Source organism: Mastigoproctus giganteus, chromosome 5, assembly GCF_048544385.1.
Source record: "Mastigoproctus giganteus isolate SK-2022 chromosome 5, ASM4854438v1, whole genome shotgun sequence".
In the NCBI taxonomy this organism is placed as follows: domain Eukaryota; kingdom Metazoa; phylum Arthropoda; class Arachnida; order Uropygi; family Thelyphonidae; genus Mastigoproctus; species Mastigoproctus giganteus.
This window is the reverse complement of record NC_143579.1, coordinates 84,505,431-84,526,593: the sequence shown is the minus strand read 5'-3', so window position 1 is coordinate 84,526,593 and position 21,163 is coordinate 84,505,431. Positions and strand designations below refer to the sequence as shown.

Genomic DNA, 21,163 nt, shown 5'->3' with positions numbered 1-21,163 from the left:
CATTATATTGGGAGACCTTCAAGAGAGCGCTGACGGAAGAGGCAGAACAAAAACTGCCAGGACTGCAACAAACACAAGATGTGAACCAACGCCAGAAGAAAGTCACGGAGCTAATCACTCAGGTATGTGATAACACAATGACAAGGAAAAAAACATCTCCGGGAGCGGTCCCATGGTGGAATAGAGACCTGCGGGAAATGAGAAAAGAAGTCCACACAAGGAGAAAGGCGTATCAAAGGGCGAGGAGATCCCAGCCGGAGATTGAGGTCGAGGCACTGAGGCAAATATATAGGGATGCACGAAATGCATATACGGAACAAACATTCGTGGGCAGTAGTACATCCATGAAACCTCTGTTGTTTCAATTCTCCGAGTATGGTATACCCACTGACAACTGCTCCTATACGTTCCCGGTCCTTTTGGGTGGATCTTTGGGAATTTCGGTTTGGATAGGTATCCATCGTTTACATGGTCAGCATGATCAACTATCTGGAGATTTGTGTCTGATTTTTCGGAAGGAAGTCTTAGGAATGTTGAGGAACTCCGGAATCTGTCGTACTCTAAATCCTACTCTAATGGTATCCAGTTGAAATTCACAGAGCTGTTTTATGCATGGAATGTTGATTGTAAATGATCTCTAACTTCTGCAGCTTCATTCATACGCTCTGTGCAACTGCAATGCCCTCTACAGCAATATAGAAAAGAGAAAGAATATTTATATATAAATAATCATAAACCAAGGTATATATTATCTTATGAAGAAGCCACAGCGTGATCATGGTTTATGGAAGCACAAAGTATTTCGATTAATGAGTTTGGCGCTAATTCGACAATTTGTTTTTCTAAATTAATTTATTTTAAATTTGATAACTTTCTGTATTTTAAATTTTATGCATCTAAACTGAATTGCAGTAGCTTCTAAAAATTTTAAACTTCTCCTAATAATGATGAATGTTTGAGATTAGAGATTTTTTCTTTTTATAATTTGAAATCACACAGAAGCTTTTATTTTATTGTTGCATTGGATATTGCATTTTTGCATACTCATTATATGTTTCTGTTAACAGATAGACAATGTAATAGAAAGGATATTAGTGGAATGCAGTTTGGACAGCCCCTGTCGAATAGTCTTCTGGGAGTGTATGGCTGGATCTTGATGCTCTTGACTGGATATTGGTAAATATCTTATAATGACTTGGCATCCGGTTTTTTGTTTTTGTATTGTTCGTTGCCGATCTAATGAATTGAAACTATTGCAGACACATCATATTTATGGTATATGTGTCAGAAATTCTTCGTTTAATGCAATGTATACTATCCTGAAAAGTTCCTGCAAAATGAAAAATCATTAAACAAACGTCATTTATCAATAATTAATCAATAATAATATAAAAATGGAAGGAAGGCGGTCTGGTTTTAATTTTATTTGTGCTTGCCATGCTTTATTATTAATTTGAATGTACATTAAGATTTCCTCACAAAAATCCTTCGAGAAAGAACTTAGACGAAGGTATACTGTGTTGTTAAGGGATGAAAAACCAGCATTTTCTGGAGACGGAACCATGTGAAACTCTTCTGAGGCTGAGTAACTAGGCTACGGTACAAAACAACTCCATAACATCCTTCTGTCGAGATAGAATTCGAACCCAGACCTTGTCAAGAAATATTATAGTGTGTGCTCTGGCGACTGTGTTATTGTAGGACACAATCAATTGCATTTCTTGCCAAGAACATTACTGGAACCGGAGTTATATAAAACAGATTTGCAAATACACTGTTGAAACAGCCAGTGGTGGTGCTTCTTCTGATGCTCGCCTGAAAGACTTAGTCGAAAATATTAGACTAAGACTTTCAGGCGAGTTATGTTTTTTGGAGAGTTATGCTGCATCACATTAATATATTTTAAACAGTTAAGGGAAACAAGTGCTAATAAAAGATTATCTAAATGCATCCATTAAAGCAAGCTACTTTTGACTATTCCAGAAAGTACCTTCAAAAATAAAATAGAAAAACTGGTAACGAACCAACTTTTTAATTTAGTAGTTTGCTTAATGGTTTTTATTTGTCAGTAGAGCTGTAAATCAGAAAACTTTTATAGGCAAAATATTTTCGTGAAATCTATACATTCTTACTGATCCATATCTGAATATCATGTGACATAACACTGTGATGTCTCATTGCAGGACAGTTCAGGTAGAAGCAATTAACCGTGCCACTCAGAATATTTCGGAATTACTGGACAGTCTTCTAGAGGGATATGATTTCCATTTGCGTCCGGATGTAGGAGGTGAGTGTGCAAACTTTTATTTTTTTTAAACATTGTATATCGAACACCAGATTATGCATAAATATATTGATATTTTAATTAGAATAAATTGGAAAAAACTTATGGATTTGCTTCCTTGATGACGTCTTCCAAGGAATTCCAATACTTCCAGAAAGGATCTTTCATTAATTTGCCTTTAAACAATAAGACAAAAAAGCGATGAATAATGACCCACAATAATCTTAATAAATCTTAGAAACACCGCATTGTAGATTAAGCAACTTCCTCGAAGACAACTTTCTTTTCGTTGTAAGGTTTCATTCATTTGAAAATATTCCTCTAAACGCAAAACACGTTAAACTGACTTCGTTAGGACTGTTTGTGTTGTTACAGATCGGGTGACTCCAGAACACTCTCGTGCGTTTATTTGACACTAATTACGCGATGTACGAACCCTTGCCATTGTGTTCCGTATCTTTATTAAGGTAGTTTTCTTTGATCGCTAAGGCCGGGATGGCTGAGCAGTACAGCTAAGTCACACAATTACTACAGCTCTCGTTAGAGAAATGTTACGAACTGAAGCATCGCACCACAATTACCAACCTTGTCAGCTATTTATTTAAATTCCCCTAGAACTTAATAATGCTCACAAACGGACATATTATCCACGTTTTCTCCACTCCTGTCTCGTACAAAAATCACTGCAAATAGGAGCCCGCCCGCGGCGGTGATTGGGTCACCACTGACGACTGGAAAGCAGTTTAACGCGAATTACGGCGAAGAGTGGTGGTGGTTGAGAAAGGGGAGAAAACAAGGTAGACGGGGGAAACGAATCAAATGAGCTGATGTAAGCGGCTTTGTGACAGGTGCCCTGTCAGCATTTCTTTTTCTATCACTTTATCGTAATGAGAGGACATTGTTATCATGTTTTGAAGTCATCAGCATCCACTTTTCGCCGCTCCATGGTAACCAGTTCGTGTTGCACGTGAGTTTTCCCCTAACTACTGGTTTGCTGCTGTAGTAGTCGTGGCAAGGCCGCATGTATTGATAGAACGTGACCATCTTATCGTTACCGGCGTACACCTGTAAATGTATGGGCTGAATGGAGCATTTAAAATGTTTTCACAGGAATTCAGGTGCAAGTGTGCGTAGTTGTTTGCTTAATTTTGTGCATTGCATTGAATGGGTTTTAGATTTTTTGTGTCAAGCAAGGAGGACCAGTTGTTTTTAGAACGAAATGTTATGAAAAATTTCGTATTCTAGGCAGAAATGTGGTTTAAACCCAAGAAAAATACGGCACTGATTTCATTTTCCTATATCCGTATGTCATTAAGAGCGGATATCCTGCACTGGAAAAACGTGCTTTCCAAATGAAAATCAGTTAAGCTGATGTATGATAACTTTGCGCTTGACCATAATTCGTTTTGAAGCGAAGAACTAATACAATAGAAAAAGTGAATATAGATGAGTCTGGTTATAGTAAGAAGTTTAAGAACGGGGACAGCTTGCTGGTTATGTTTGACAAAGAGAAGACTTCAGCATATTGAGTTGTGTGTCTGAAGAATGCTGATTTTGAGATATTTGATCGATATTCTAGCGGTAGGTAATGAGGCGAAATCTTCTTTAATGCAAATATAACAACTCAGTTGAATTCATCAAATGATATTAAAACTTATAATAATCCAACGTTGGTATGGATTAATGTTCAAAATGGTGGATATTAGCTTCATTATATAATATGTCTACCAAGTGATGCACACCCGATTCGAGCCTCAAAAGAGAAAAACCAAGTGCAAACTACTCTGGTTAAAAAGGACATTGTATTATTAGGAGACTCCATTGTCAGGGAAACGGGGAATATTTTTTGTAATAAAGATAGGTGGAGGAGAACCAGGGTATGTCTGCCGGGAGCAACTATTGATGATGTCACCAACAGACTGTCAGATTTTAAAGGGGGTAAAGAAAATATTATTATTCATGTGGGAACAAACGATATTAAACGTACACGATCTGACGATTTGTTGGAAAAATACAGGACCATGCTGAGGAAATGTCGCGAGCTAGGCCATAATGTCTATGTGTCTGCAATTCTGCCCAGACACGATAGGAGGGATTATATGTTAAGAGCCTTGTGGATTAACTCAAGACTTGAAGGAATCTGCAAGGCTTTAGGGGGTAAATTTCTATCAGCATGGCCCACACTTGTAGGTAGAAGGAATTTGTTTTGTAGAGACGGGATACACTTAAACAAAGGTGGTGCAAAAGTTTTTGCCAGTATTATTGAGGATACCTTAAAGGTTCAGGGAAACTGCTAGTTAGGGGGGATGTGGGTAATACTGACACGCGTTTATCTGATAATATTGGTCAAAGTAACTCTTGCACATACCTCAAGAGTTCTTATCTGTTACCCCAACTTTTTTTTTTTTTTTTTTTTTTTTTTTGATAGTTGTTGGCGCATCGGCTTCTGTGGCCATATTGCACCTCCCAAGGTTTTTGCAGTACTTTGATCCAAGCCCGAGGCGGGAATCGAACCCGCGACCTTTGGGTTGCCGGGCAGGTACTTTACCCACTCGGCTAGCCCGGTCGGCGTTACCCCACCTGGACGTATTATCTAGATGTTCTGGGGGCACAAACGTTTCACGTGGGCGGGTAGCTAATGCCAGGGAAGAGAGCCTAAAAAACTTCAAGGGTTGTGTTAGGGTTGTTAAATATACAAGAACAGTAAATCTTAATTGTTTATACAGTAACGTTAGAAGTGTCGTCAATAAAATGAGCGAATTCGAACTGCTGGTTAAAACAAGTAACGCGGACATAATAGGGCTTACAGAGACGTGGTGCCACCCGGAAATTGGGGATGATGAGTTTCAGTACGGCTTGTATAATGTATTTAGGAAGGATAGGTTAGATAGAAGGGGTGGTGGGGTAATGCTTCTTATCAGAAGCAGCCTGAGTGCGACGATAGCTTTCCCGGATTCAGACGTTTCACATGCTAGTATAGAGTCTGTATGGTGTGAGATAGTTGGAAACAAAGGTATAATGCGAGTAGGAGTAATCTACAGACCAGGTGATTGTGAAGATTATGACAAAAGCCTCTACATGCAAATGGAATGGGCAAGTAAGCATCAATGCCTTATTATGGGTGATTTCAATCTGCCTCTAATTGATTGGAGTAAATGGGAAGGAAACTCGACATGGGGAACAAAATTTTTAAATCAACTAGATGACTGTTATTTGTATCAACATGTCAGGGAAAATACTAGAGAAAAGAATATCCTAGACCTCATCATCACACATGAATCAGATGACATAACAGGGCTGACCGAAGAGGAACCAGTAGCAGGAAGTGATCACGGAGTTCTACGGTGGATGATGACGAGAGAGGTAGCAGAAGTAAAAGGCAAAGGAATGGGTTTTAATTTCAGAAAAGGAAATTACGATGCCTTAAGGTACTACATGGCCTCTATTAACTGGGTAGATATCGCGCAGAGAATGAATACAATTGAACTGTGGTACGCTTTTAAAACATTAATCACAGATGCCTTGAATGCGTATATACCATTAAAAAAATACTCCACGAGGAGGGTTCCAAGTTGGATGACTAGTGAAGTTGCCGCATTACTTGAGCAGAAAAAGATGGCATGGAAAGGTTACAGAACAATAAAAAGTACTGAAGCCTATAACAGCTACAAGGTGATGTGTAATAGAGCCACAGAAAAGGTTCGACAGGTAAAGGCAGTTTATGAGAAATCACTAGCAAACAGAGCAAAGAGGGGGGATAAAGAATTCTTCACATATATAAATGCCAAGAAGAGCAGGACAAACCAGATCGGACCTTTATGTAAGGGAAAGGGGATAGTAATAAATACACCAGCTGCCGTTGCAGATGAACTCAACAGTTATTTTGCATCGATATTTACAAATGAAAAGCCTTTTGTGACAAAGGGAAATTGTGGGAGCGAAGTTAAAAAATATGTAATTAATGATATTGAAATTTCGCAAGATTATTTAATGAAAAAACTTTCGAGCCTACAGACCAGTAAGGCTCCTGGAGTTGATGGAATATACCCTATAATCTTAAGAGAGGCGGCAAGCGAGTGCATTGAACCATTGAGGCTAATTATGCGAGCATCATTAGACTCTGGGGAGATTCCCTTGGATTGGAAAAGTGCAAATGTATCTCCCATACATAAGGGTGGCTCTAAAAGTGAAGTTGGAAATTATCGACCTGTCAGTCTGACTTCAGTAGTAGGGAAAATCATGGAGGCAATGATCAAGGGTGGAATTCAGGATCATTTGGATCGAATTGAAATTCTCAAGGATACTCAGCATGGTTTCGTAAAGGGAAAATCATGTTTAACAAATCTGGTTCGCTATTTCGAAAGGGTCACTCACGAGCTGGATTTAGGGAATAATTTCGACATTGTTTATTTAGATTTCAGCAAAGCTTTTGACTCAGTCCCACATGAGCGGTTGCTTTATAAGCTGGAACAGGTTGGAATCACTGGGAAAATCCTTAGATGGATAGAAGGATGGCTTCAGGGCAGGAGGCAGAGGGTTGTGATAAATGGCTATTCCTCAGATTGGGTTGATGTAAGAAGTGGGGTTCCCCAAGGATCAGTATTAGGACCACTGTTGTTTTTAATTTTCATAAACGACATTGATGAAGGGATAGAGGGCGTGATGTCTAAATTTGCAGATGATGTTAAAATTGGGAGAGTAGTTAATGATCACTGTCAAGCTGAGCTTCTTCAGAGAGACCTAGATAGACTTCAGGAATGGTCAGAAAAATGGCAGCTGTGCTTTAATCCAACAAAGTGTAAGGTATTACACCTGGGAAACAGTAATCCCAAAAAAACTTATTCACTTGGTGGAGTTCAACTAAAGCCAGTACTGGAAGAAAGGGACTTGGGTGTTACGATACGGTCAGACATGAAATTCTCTGAGCATTGTAAACAGGTTGCAAGGAAGGCCCAGGGTGTCCTATCGATGATCTATCGAACTTTTGCAAGTAGAGATAGGGACGTGATAATCCCATTATATAAGGCTTATGTTAGACCACACTTGGAATACTGTGTTCAAGTATGGAGACCGCACCTGAAGAAAGACATCGAGCTTCTTGAAAGGGTGCAAAGAAGGGTAACTCGCCTGGTGAGATCGGCAAAAGGGCGTCCTTATGAAGAAAGACTTCGAAAATGTGGGTTGCAGAGTTTGGAAACTAGACACCTTAGAGGAGATTTGATTGAGGTGTTTAAGGCTCTGAGAGGCATCAGTAAAATGAATGAGGACAAAATTTTCAAGATTATAAATGATGCTAGAACTAGGGGACATAAATTCAAGTTACGGGGGGAAATGTTTAGATTGGATTGCAGGAAGTTCTATTTTAGCCAGCGAGTTATAAATTACTGGAATAAGTTGCCTTCATGGGTGGTAGAGGCCGACAGTTTGAGGAAATTCAAAGGGCATCTGGATAGTACTTTCGGGTAAGGGAAGCACATAGGATGATAGGTTTAATTTCCTTTTTATTTATTTTTTATTCTATTTTTTTTTATTTATTATTTAGTTATTTATTTATTTTTTTTTTTTTGTTTTTATCATTGTTTTGTTCGGATTTTTTTTTTTTTTTTTTTTTTTTTGGCTGGTGCAGCATAAGCCATAGGCTTTCTTGCACCATGCGGCCGTTACTAATACTAATGTCTGTTTCACTTCATTTTGGAAAACATGCGCGAGGTTAATCAAAACGCCTCAATAATTAGTGTTTATCATGGGATTGTGAAATGCACTTTACCTTTTAGATAATCCTGCAGAAAAAATCTGTAGAGAAGATGAAATCTGGTGTCCTCAACATCATTCGATATGTCCAAGAACGTTCGTTCATCTTCCAGGAAATTTTTCGACAGATATTATCGTACAGTGTAATAAGAACTTTTTATGGACATTGCCGATAAAAAAAATAATTTAAAGTGCTTAGATATGCACGTTAAATTATTTTAACGTGCATATCTGCGTTAACTGTATCAGCGAAGAAAAAAGGTAAAAGAACTCTAGAGGATTATACACTGCCCTACCATTAATATCCGAATACCTGCCTTTAGACAAAAAACTGCTGTATTGTGTCATTTAATGTTTTGTGCTGAAACATTTTGCTTTTATGATGACCTTCAATCTTCGCGGCATACTCTCAACCAGCTTTTTTATAAATGTCAGGTGATATGTTCCTCCACTTGGCTTTTAACGCAGTCACCAGTTCGGCCTTGTTCTTTGGGCGATCTCGACGTGCACGTATTCGACGATCCAATACATCCCAAAGATGCTCAATAGGGTTCAGATCAGCACTCTGGACTGGCCAATCCATCTTTCCCACACCCATATCCTCAAACCACTCTGTTACGACCCGAGCAGTATGACATGGCGCGTTGTCTTACTGATACAGGTATAGGCCTTCCCCGAAGTATTGCCATAATATTGGAAGTGCATAATTGTCCAGGCTGTTCTGGTATTGCACAGCATTCATGGTTTTGTCGACAACGACTAATGGGTCCAAGTCAAACCATGAAAAGAGCCCCATGCCATGAGGGAAGGAACTGTTCCACTGGCATTCGCCACACCGGTCATCATTCGGTCATCAGTCTGGTAGAGTGGGAACCTCGACTCGGCTGTCCAGAGGACTGTTTTCCACTGCTACGTTCCAGGATTCGCGCTCCTTACACCATGCTAATCTGTTTCTAGCATTTTTTAAGGTGATCAATTCTGTTGAACGTGTCATCTTGCATGCCCACTTTTGCAATTGTCTGTTTGAAACCCAGTGTGCATATTTATAGCAAGTTCTGTGATGTGTTGCATGCATAGGACCTGTTCCACATCTGTGGAAGGGTGTTCAAATATTAATGGCAGGGCAGTGTATTCCTCGCCAAACAACAACAGCTTTTATTTTTCAATTTGAGCCTGAGAATTCAGTTTAACTGTTTGATAAGTACAATCGTTGGATTAACATATTCATTTAATTTGAAAATTGCCTTGCCAGATCAAGTAGTTTGGTTGGAAAATTGCTGTTGTCGCCACTCACTGCACGAAACTTGGCAATTCTTGTCAAAGTTATTTTTATTTATTTTACTGGAAAATGGGGAGACCCCGGAGTTCCCCATTTGCTAGTCATTTTTATTGAGGGTTTAGAGTAATTTGGATGTATAAGACTTCAACTGAATATACTATAAGATCTTCTTATGGAAGTTCTTGTTTAGTTCGGTGGAAAATCTTAGAGTCAACTTTCGTGGGTTTCGTTAAATGCCACAGTAGATTTATCAGTATTAGCTTCATTTGTAAACCCTAATGTCGTGGAAGACTATGAAAAAAAGTGTTAATAAAGATTCCAAGTTTAGTAAGTTTCTGAACTTCAAGTTTAGTTTATATTTTAGTAATTAAAATATACTGGGAAGTAGTGCTGTGTTGATCTTTGTTATTTCTTTCATATTTCGAATAATAAAACAAAAGACAGATCTTGAAATGCATGTAGAAAAAAGTATTTTATTATTAAAAATTTCTATTTGTTGGTTAGCAAAGCGAACACTCCTTTTACGCCTAATTTAGCTAGCATGGTCTTGTTGGCTATATACAGTGCACGATATTTTACTTGGTACGTAAAATGAAAACGTAAAACGTAATAAAAATTAAAACCCAATAGGAATGCACAATTATTCAATTCAATTCCACAAACAGTTCGACGTGGGATTTTCTGTCAGTAGATAAAATCAGTGCTCACATAAGGTGGCCTGAATATTACCTTACTATCATGAGTAACAGTCAAGAGAAAGAAGGGAAAATAATCAGTTAATGACCAGTTTCTCAGAACGGTCTTGTTCAACGGCAATCTGTCGAATGATTTCCCCCTTGGGGGAGATAATCTAGCGATTGATAGATATGTATTGGAATTCTGAGTAGAATTCAGTTCTCAGGAATCAGACTGTCATTCCTCAACATCATACAATATCACAGTGTAATCTTTATGAGGTCGAGGAATTTTTTTTAAATTGGGAAGGTTTCGGTAAGAAATTGGATTTTGTATTTTATTTTAGTATGGTCTTTAAAAATAAATCTTCATGTAGTTTCAAAGTCGACGGATGTTCACCAGGTATATCCAAACAGTGCACATTTATCGCCTCTTTTGTTTGACAGTTTTTCCATTTATTTCAGTGGGTTATCACCTGACGAAGAACAACAATGATTGTGTCCATGGAGCGATATGCAGTTTATGGTACAGTATTCGATCCCAGTCAAGATCCAATATTACAAACCAATAACTCTTTTAAAATGTGCGCTTAGAGAGGACCAGATAACCAATTTGTTCTTCATGATGACTTCATTCTTAATTATTCTAGGTCTACCACATCTTTGATGATTTGGCACATTAACCATATTTTCAAAAATTTTTGTACCGACCTTCAAATCGTGAATCTTGAGGTTGCTGGAATAGCATTTGACTTTCCCGGCTGTATAAACATTTACACCTTAATTTTTTAAAATAATTTCCTCAAATATTCTTTGTCATCTATACGGTTACCACACCACTACCCTCCCCACAATGGGGGAAAAGGTCTGGGTTCGAATCCCGTCAATGACGTGAAGAAATCTTTTGGACTTTTTCCACTCCGTGGCTGAGTTAGTCGGTCTGAGGCATGGACAGCAAGGTACACACCCCTCGGAAACTTGGGGTTTTCGTCGCAAAAAACAGGCAAATCGATCAGGGAACACACGCAATTTATGGACATATTACGTGGGTAGATGAGTTAGTTCTTGGGTGGCTCTAATATGACATTTTAATTATTTTTTATTATATTATTCCAGTAAAATAGAGTAAATAAAAGAATAGAAACAGAATTTGAGAGTGTTCTTCAGACAGAAACAAATATTAGTTTAAAAGTATTTGTAGAAAAGGATGACAAAATTCAGTCTTTTGACTTGTGGCCCACTTCGTATTTAAACTAAGAATAATTACTATGTTATAAAATTACCCCATAGAGGTAGAAATATGAAATTTGCTTCAGGAACAAGTAAAATTTGTTAATTTGAATCTGAGTCACATGCAGCTTCTATTCATTTTAGTAGGATTCGACACTAGAAGCTGAAAAATAACATTGTGTGATCGAATGTACTTTTGGACAGCATGTATTGTCCAAGCTCACATTTGTTGTTTTAACTTCATAAAGTTTTTGAACTTTACATTAGATACTTTGGCAGATTAGAAATTTATTTCTTATTGCTAAAACATTATACGCTCCTGATGATAATAAGACTGCGACTACTATTCCATTCATTGGTATTTTTCTGCCACTTATTAGCAAACAACTTCTCACTTTCTTGCAGTTTGAAGGCTGGATATCTCCTATAGGAAGAGTTACTTGCCCCATATTTTCTGCTCAGTCAATTTCTAATGAGTTGATCACTATAGGGCTGCTAATAGCGTCCACTTTGTTCTCTTTTTCTTCATCTCGACCTGTTGTCTGCTCGTTTTAATTATAGCAGGGAATAAACTTCGCACGCTCTTCATTATTCACTCCTTTCGTGTCACCGATGTCAGCTTTGGGTAAAGAACCAATTTTAGCGCACAATGGCTGGGAATCCTCTATGGAAAAAACATTATTATGTTCGGTGCACACTGCTACCTGTCGCTCCGAAGTCCTCCCTTTTTTTTCGCCTTTAACATCACTGTTCTGAGAAGCCCCTTCTAAAACCGCACGTTCCAATGAAAAAGTCATCTAGAAACTGTCAAACGAAGGAGAAAAAAAATTCAGCGCCCTCGGTTTAATGGGTCGCCTGTGAGCGGTAGTTGAAGCACAGGCAAGTCTTAAAGGTTTCGGGATGTCGTTGGAAGCGAACAGCCCGATGGCTTTAGGCGGATTTCAAGTTTTCAGCGACAGAGAAAGGAAGTTCGTGTAGGGTAAAGAGCGTTAGAGAATTTACGGGAAAGAATACCAAAGCGAAGGGTGTCGTAGAAGACTGAATAGTAAATGCGGAAGAAAAGATAGATGAATTGTGTATGGGCAATGTTTTATTTCCTGGGGAAGACAGGGTTAGCAAAGGGATGAATGAAAGAAAGGGCGAAATCGAATGGCGAAAGATTTTAAGGCATCACGATGGATAGATAGGCAGAGGATGATAGGAAGAAAGTAAGCGACAGAAGGAAATGTAATGCTAGAGAAGAATTCTGGTTGGATTGCTTAGGAACTGAAAATGGAATTTGGCACGATGCGTCTATCTATTATCTCTACAGGGTGTCTCAAAAATATTGATACAATCGTTTAGGGGAGGTAGGTAACATCTAAAGGAATGTGAATCGCATAGGAACCCATAACCGGAAACGTCACGGGAAAGTAGTAGCAGAGGCACAAGAAGCAGAAATGACACAAGACAGTAATTAGTGGCAAACATTTATTTGACATAATATTAACAATGGAGAACGAGATGGATGCATTTCATGATGTTACAACAGATGCTCTAAGGTTCCACCATGAGACGCGATGAATGCGTGACACCGACGCAGCATGGATTGGCGGACACGGTCGAACACACCTGGAGTTTCTTTGACAGTAGCAGCAGCGCAGACGAGTCTCGCCACGAGATCCATTTCCGTCTCCACAGGCGATTCATACACGATAGATTTGAGGCCCCCCACAGAAAGAAATCAAGGCTCGATAAATCAGGTGAGCGTGAGGGCCAGGCAACGGGTCCACCACGGCCAATCCATCGACGCCCAAAACGCCTGTTCAAATGGTCACGAACACACCTTCCATAATGGGCAGACGCCCCGTCATGTTGTAACCAGATTTGAGGCCCCCCACAGAAAGAAATAAAGGCTCGATAAATCAGGTGAGCGTGACGGCCAGGCAACGGGTCCACCACGGCCAATCCATCGACGCCCAAAACGCCTGTTCAAATGGTCACGAACACACCTTCCATAATGGGCAGGCGCCCCGTCATGTTGTAACCAAATGTTGCGTCTCACATTTGCTGGAACATCGTCAAGTAACCTTGGTAGAACTTGTTCAAGAAAGATCCGATATTTAGCGGAGTTCATGCGGGATGGTAACAGGTGTGGGATGACTAAGCAGTCACCGACCATACCTGCCCACACATTTATTGGGAAGCGATGTTGTGCCGCATGGGGGCGCACACCGTGTGGGCCCTCTGCTAATCCATACACTAGGTGCATGTCTTCCAGCTCACAGTTCGTATATCGATGCATGCTCTTCGTGCGGCGACTACTGCTTGAATGAGTAAACCAGAAATTTTCCCTCTTGCGAACTGATGAACAGCGCCGTGTACCGACTTACGGTGATGTTTCCGGTTATGGGTTCCTATGCGATTCACATTCCTTTAGATGTTACCTACCTCCCCTAAACGTTTGTACCAATTTTTTGAGACACCCTGTATAGGCGCGTGTGTTCCAATGTCGGTTTGTTTGTTTTGCATTGCCAAATATTTGTTTCCAATTGTGAAAAGTTTTTCTTTCTCAAGACAGTTTTTATTCATTTACAGGAAAATTTCAACAAGGAAATTTTCGCCTAATTAAGGATGAAATAAAATTAATATCTTAATCGATATAAATTAATAAGTACTGTATTAATGATATGATCACCATTGCACAGAATTGTTTATGTTGCTCTTGGATAACGCAAGTTATGTATTTATGCAGTTAAATGCAATATTTGAATAGGGTGTGTCCAAACTTACAGTGCTTTTCTTTTTCTTTCAAGGTTCCCCCACGAAAGTTCTGATTGATATTGAAGTGCGTAGCATGGGGCCAGTGTCCGAGATTGATATGGTAAGTTCGTCATTCTGGATGAAAATCTGTAAATCTGGATGCACAATATGTTTTAAAAATGCGAACTGACTACTTTAAACAGCCATTCTTTTTACGAAAAGAATATCACGTGCTATGAGTGTCACCAATATAAATATTTATTAAATAATTTATATGTTTTAGAGATACATTAAATATATAAAATACTTGGTTTTGAGGAGGTTACCCACATCTGTGATCATCCCTCAATATTGAATAAATACAACAGTTAAGTCATTACTTTATTCAACAGACATTGATATCGTCCTCATGGGAGGATCGTGGTATGTGCATAAGTGAAAAGAATCCACACTCTCAATGATAAATAGACATAAGGGATTTGGAGTCTTGATCAAATTTAAAGGAAATAGCTGTTGGAATAACAACTGATGGAGTGACGTGCAATTGTTTGATCGCTTTGTCAGATCTTGACTGTTTTTTAATCTCAATAATGGATGCCTTGTTTTGTTTCATTCAATATTTATTGGTAATTGAAGGTGAGGAGGTTATCCACAAAATTTTACATAACCACAGCCAAAACCTTTAGTTGGAAATTAATAAATTGGCCAGTAAATAGTTAGTTAGTTAACACCAAGAGTATGAGAGCCTTTCTTTTGCTATTTGTATTTTTTGTAATTTTAATATAGTTGTATTTTGCATGGAATTTAACTAAAAACTCCCTAAAAGAACGCCCAGTCATTATTTTATAACTGATATGAGTATTATAAGTCATAATTAAGGAGATTCTAAGCAAGATATCTAGATGTCCACTGGTTTAGTTAATGACGTGTTTAGAAAATTACTTTTTCTGTTGTTGTAGACTTACTTCATGGACTGCTACTTCCGACAAAGCTGGGTGGATAAGCGATTAGCCTTCACAGGGAGCATGTCTGCCCTGGCTCTCTCGATTTCTATGTTGGAGAGAATATGGAGACCGGACACTTATTTCTACAATGGCAAACATGCTTATATTCACACCATTACTACCCCCAATAAATTTGTCCGTCTGTATCAAGACGGAAGAGTCCTCTATTCCTCAAGGTAAGGTGTTAATTAAGTAAATATACGACTGTCAAATAATCGTAAAGCACATCTTAAAGGTTCTATTGTCTTTGTAACTTTATGTAAAAAAAACTTATAAGAGAGTAAACTGTTATTTCAGTTTCCTTTAATAATACTTATGGAATATTACTTCTACCATAAAAGTTGAAGTCTGCCAATGATACGTGTTATTGCTTCAATGCAGAAATTTACTGTTGATTACAAAGCAAATTTATGTCCTCAGTCTATCATCAGAACACTCAAATTTGGATACGAAATGCATAAAATCTATACTCTCTTCAACACACCAACCAATATTCATATTTGAAATTGCTGAGCTATTTCGAGTCATTTGTACATTTTGTACTGGAATATTACTCTGCATATTTTAGACTAAATACTTTAACAGTCTCACTATGTTGATCTAATACATAGTTGCTATAATTGATGTGAACAGGGTGTGACATTTATTGTAATTAAACCATGAAAATGAACAGTAACTAATCAGGAAATGGAATGGTCACTGTTCAATGGAATGCGTGATGTTTCGGAAACAAAAATCAAAGCTTCCCAGTAATAGGTACATAGCCAGAAATTGTTATATATTTTTACATATCTTCAATGGGCATTTTAAGAACTGCGTGAAACCCATACAGAAATTCATTACCTGGAACATCCGAAATATTTCTCACGGTCTTAGTTGGTTGCACCTTCCTTAAAGTTTCTGAAAAGGCTCTCCAGGACTCAACTTATTTACCAGTTCTTTCATCATAAACCTTCCCACATTCCCTCAAATTGTCTGAAAAATATTCTGGATGTGCTCAACAGATACCCTCGTCACTAGCACAGTGATTACGACCACCGTCCTTCCACATTGTGTAGAAAAGGCCTGGGTTTCAATCACCTACTGTGTTTATTTCTCCTGGAAACTCATGAAGCAAACAAAACGACAATAGAATTCATGTATTTTACACATATGATGCCTCATGAGCTTGCCGCAAAATCAAAACAATAACTTAACAGGAAGTATGAAAAATTTCTCACAGATTTTTCTGTGTGTGAGTTGATACACATTTCAATTGCTCGGTTAACTAAACAAGAACATCTTTTGTGCCCTTTCAGATGATGAATTGTAAGGAAGTTTTTCTTCTGTGATAATAAATAATTACAGAGCAGATAAGAGCTCGTATATCTCAATATGCTGGACAATTGGTTTATGCTATAGATTGAAGAAGACATTCTAGGAACACCAGTGTTTTAGTAAGATAGATTTTTACAGCCATAGAAAGATGGATGCTTTCTTGATTATAGGCTGGAGGAAAGACAGATTAGGCGAGGTGGTCCGAAGATGACTTCTATATCTTCTGACTTATTTCTCTGAACTATTGTCCTTGTATATATACAGAGTGGTCATAAAACCTTGCACCGGTTTTAAAATTTAATATCTAAAGATATAAAAATAAAGGAACTATTTTGTAAAAATTATTTGAGAGTTCAAGTCTTAAAGTTTCATTTTTAATGCAGTTTTTAATTGTCATACTTCAACTTGGCCGCCATCATTGTTGACTGATTCGGGGTCTCACTGATCGTGGTTTGTCATTAACTGATCCAGTTTCTTTAAAATTTTTCATCCATCTACTTATTGACTTTTTATGGGGTGTATCTTTTTTATGAGTAGTGAACTTTCTTCTCACAGCTGTTATTGATTTAAACTCTGCAAGCCAAAGCACCACAGTTAACGTTTTCTTCAATTGTCTCTATTTGGGGTCACTCAATATCTGCAAATAAAAGAGAAATTGATAAAATATAAATACAACAAAAGAAAAACCAGAATCACGTGGATGAAATTGTTATATAAGAAACTTTAAGACTTGTACTTTCATATAATTTTTACTAAATGGTTCTATCATATGTATAACTTTCGTTATTAAAATTTAAAACTGGTGCAGGACTTTATGACCACCCTATATTTTTTCCGGGATTTGAAGGATCTTACACTTATTTATTTGTTAAAAAAGGTCACGTGTGAAGGGAATTCAAAGACGTGGATACTGCGAGAGTTGTCAGCTTTCTCTTTAATAAAAGGGGATATTTTTAAAGTTTTGTTTTAGTTTTTAGGTAGTTAAACAAACCTTCATAATTTTTGATCGTGTTACGTCAGGTATGGTGATTTAAGGTATATAAATAAACAATCATTTTATTGCTAGGAGTACAGTCAAGGCTAACAGTTTTATGACTATGCGTAGAGAGAAACAAATTAGAGAAATTGGCACAGGTAATATTTTGTTTTCATCATTTTAATTTATAAAATTGTCAGCTCTATTTATAATAATATTCTATCACTTTGTCCGTCATAAAAAAAAACAAACAGCTGAACAACAAAACGAAAATAGTTTTCACTTCTTTAAAAACTTGAATGATAGTTCTAATAAATTGGAATATATTGAATTTAAATCCCTGCTTAAACAATCACCTATTATTTTTAAAGAAGACGAAATGATACATTTAGATTAGAATAAGTTTTTTTTATTGTAATCAATTATTAAATAAGTTCAATACAATCAATTTTTATTAATTTTTCTTCTTTTTAACATCTGGAGCTTCTATAGTCAACGCCCAGCAATACTTAACCAACATATTTAGATCATACTCTTCCCATGGCGCCCTTTCATAGCGGGTATCTTTTGACAAAACTTTTCTCCATGTCCATTATTGACAACACCTCGGTCTGATCAAAAGAAATCTCAATGCGAATTCAGGAAATGGAATTTAATCCATATTTTGATGGGTCGAGAATTTAACAATATTACCTTGATTTTCTGCTATGGCTGTTGTTGTAATAGAGCTTTTAAGGCACGTCAGCGACTTAAGACCATATTGGGCCGTGTATATTGTGTCTGTTAATTGCATGTTCTGTGGTCGATTTGCCTGTTTGCTAGACAAAAAACCTGAGTTTCTGGGACTGAAAACCATGCAACCTTCGCTTGAGACTGACAAAGTCTCGTCAAAAAGTCAAAAGTTCTTCGCATCATTGATTGTGATTCGAATTCGGAAATTTTCCCCCTGTTTTGGGGAAGACCGTGATTAAAAACACCGTCTTCCCCACACCCTGCTCTGGCATTGTCTAGGAAACGGTAGTGACCATTTTTAAAATGGTCAAAGAGTTTTAGGTTGCGTTAGCAACTCGGTTTAATTTGGCTTTAAATGTTCTACATAACGTTTCTAATTAATGGAACGAAAAAAATATTCTTTTATTTTCGTCTCACTTATTCTCTGGGATTTTTTCTTTAAATATAAAAATACATCACTGTCCTTATTTATAATATTTACAAAGATTTACAAAGGCTTTTATTTGTCCAGTTTAATGTGGATGGAAGGAAGAGATAAAAACCATTTTTTTCTGTTTTCGAAAGGCTGGTGTAGCACATCTGTCTGCCTTGGAACTAACTCTGTCGAACGGGACATTCTTACATACGTCTTTTGCTCTGCTGTCGCACATAAAAAGCTTCAATATTTCGCCTGGCTGCATTAAGTACATCCCAAGAAGAGGTGTCTCTTGTAGGTCAACACAGATATTCCACAAATAATTGCCCTCCGTCATAGGGTAGTAGGTAAGATACGTCGCTGTCTACTACTTGTTCGGAGTGGTCTGGATTAGATTCCCTTCATAAGAATATGAGATAAGTTAAGAATATGTGAATAAGAAAGATAAGCTCCGGTGCTGCTAAAATAATTTATTTTACGAGTTTTTATCACGCCAATACTTTCTAAAAGCACTGCATATTTTCGCAGCATTCTTTTACATGATCAGCATGTGATCTTTATCTGCACCCTCAGGTTTGTGCCCGAAGGAAAAAGCTTATTCCTTCTTAATCAATGGAGTAACCACTTGTTTTAGAGGTTTCACAGTCAGTTCTTCTTAATAAAATGAAGAGGTTTCGCAGTCAGTTGTTCCTAGCAAAATTTAAAAATTTGATCAAGATTTTTAACCACTTTCGAGACAAATAACTGCTACAGTACATCAAGAACAATTAAACAATTATTAAAACTAATGCTTGAGATTCAAAGGCATCTTTGTCAGATATGACATTTTCGTATATTTTTTTTTCGAAGAAATCACAAATGGATTCGAAGAAATAATAAACAAACCGTGGCACAGTGGGGGGTGAGGGAACATTTTCAATATCACTTTTGTAATAAGGGCATAACAGTACACTAAAATCACCTGACTTTGTGTAAAATCTATATCTTTCCTACTAAATTCGATTTTTTTGGCTTTTAATATTACTTTAACTTTCTTGCACTCTGTCAATTAGGAAGCACCTAGATTGTAAAAGTCTGGAAAGCCATCACCTATATAATATTGCCTTCAGTTAATATTTTATACTTGTAATTATATGAAAGATTAAGTAAGGCGTTGACTCCTTGTTTAGGAGAGAGGTCGCAGACAGTCTGGGAAAAGAAGTGTTGCTAGAAGTCATTTCAGCTCATTATTTTTTCTTCTAGATTTCTTTCTATCGAAAACCAAGTCCACAGCAAATAACAATACAAAGAAAACATACTCAGTCTTCTCCTATGTGGAATAGTTTTAACAATTCGATTTCCTTTTTCAATTATATTTGAGACTATTTCCCAAAAGTTCGGTAACTTTTCTTCGATTGGTCATCAACAAAAACTAAGTGGCCGACGCTAACATGATTAAGATCCATTGGAAGAACTTGGGGATCCAAGTAATCCCATCAATTACAGCAATACATGATTTATTTCGTTGATCAATTTAACTGCCCTTCGTTGTGAGAAAACCGTTTGCTGTGAGCGGAGAGGGGATCTTCTCACCGAACAGACTTAAACCCAAGTAATGTTTTAATAACATTGTAAAACTTGAGAGCATTATTATCCGAAACATAAGTATGATGATGTTTGATAAATTTATTACAAGGTGTCCGAGCAACATGTTCTAGTACAGGTAGCATGATTGTGTGCTGAATGTACTGTTTTAGTGCATTAAGCCTTAAAATGTAATACTGATTGTATTTTCATCCGTCAAACAGAAAATCTTTCTCAGAACTTGGAACCCTGATGCTCCTAAATTCATACAACAACAACAATAACAACAGTTCAGACGAAAGTTAACTAACACTTTAAGAGAAATATTTACAAACTTGTCGTTGCGATTTCAGTATAGTCAAGCCTTTTACTTTCTTATTCAAGAAATTTTTGAACTGATACAAGGTGATAGCTCCTTACGTTTAAAGATAAAGTCTGGATATGGAGTCTAACTGATTATTTTCAAACTTAGATATTAAATTTTATTTAGCACTTGAGAGAACAAATATTTTAGAACCAAATTGATAATTGGCTGTGGCTTTCATCAACGCGAATTTAGTCTCTTCACTGCCATATTCTGAATTTTGCTTACGACCGCTCTCATGTTAAGCCATTTCAACAAACATTAAAGGGAAATAACCCTTTCCTCATTTATTGACTCAAGTTGATAAATGATGAAAGGGTTATTTTCTTTTTAAAGGCATGTAATCAAAGATTTCTTTGAAATATTCGTTTTTAAGAATGCTGACGTCCACGATATTCCATCATTAAGTTATGTTACTTAATTATACTGCGCTTTCCAATTCGAGCACGTTTTTATCCTGGTGCGACCATATTTATAGGACTTTAATAGTACTTTCATAAAACTTTTAGAATCAAGTTCACGTTTCTGTGTTAGTTGTACACAAAGATTTGAAATTTAAGTGATATGAATTTTAATAACAACTGATTCCTCTTTTCATTTTAAAAGTTTGCTAAGAAGTGGATAGGACACATATATAGAGCGAACGATGATGCAGCCACTACCGGATATCCGCAAACCACAGTTTATCCGGTTATTTTATAATGCTGCTTAAATTTGGGCATCTGCTTCTCCCTTATTTCAGAAACCTGTGTACGCATGTAAATACTGGACTCTAAAATGGGCCACTCATAAGTGGCCCATTTTAGAGTCCATCTTTTCAAATGAGAACCGC

The 21,163-nt window shown here is 37.3% G+C and overlaps 1 protein-coding gene across 1 annotated transcript in view; it reads left to right on the top strand.

The window, feature by feature from the left end:
* Positions 1-777: 777 nt before the first annotated feature.
* Positions 778-21,163, top strand: part of LOC150085533 (gamma-aminobutyric acid receptor alpha-like) — a 58,179-nt gene continuing 37,793 nt past the window's right edge. The window contains exons 1-4 of the mRNA XM_090374592.1: positions 778-797; positions 2,184-2,287; positions 14,014-14,081; positions 14,920-15,140. Coding sequence (XP_090230718.1) covers positions 778-797; positions 2,184-2,287; positions 14,014-14,081; positions 14,920-15,140 — 413 coding nt within the window. The remainder of the gene's footprint in view (positions 798-2,183; positions 2,288-14,013; positions 14,082-14,919; positions 15,141-21,163) is intronic.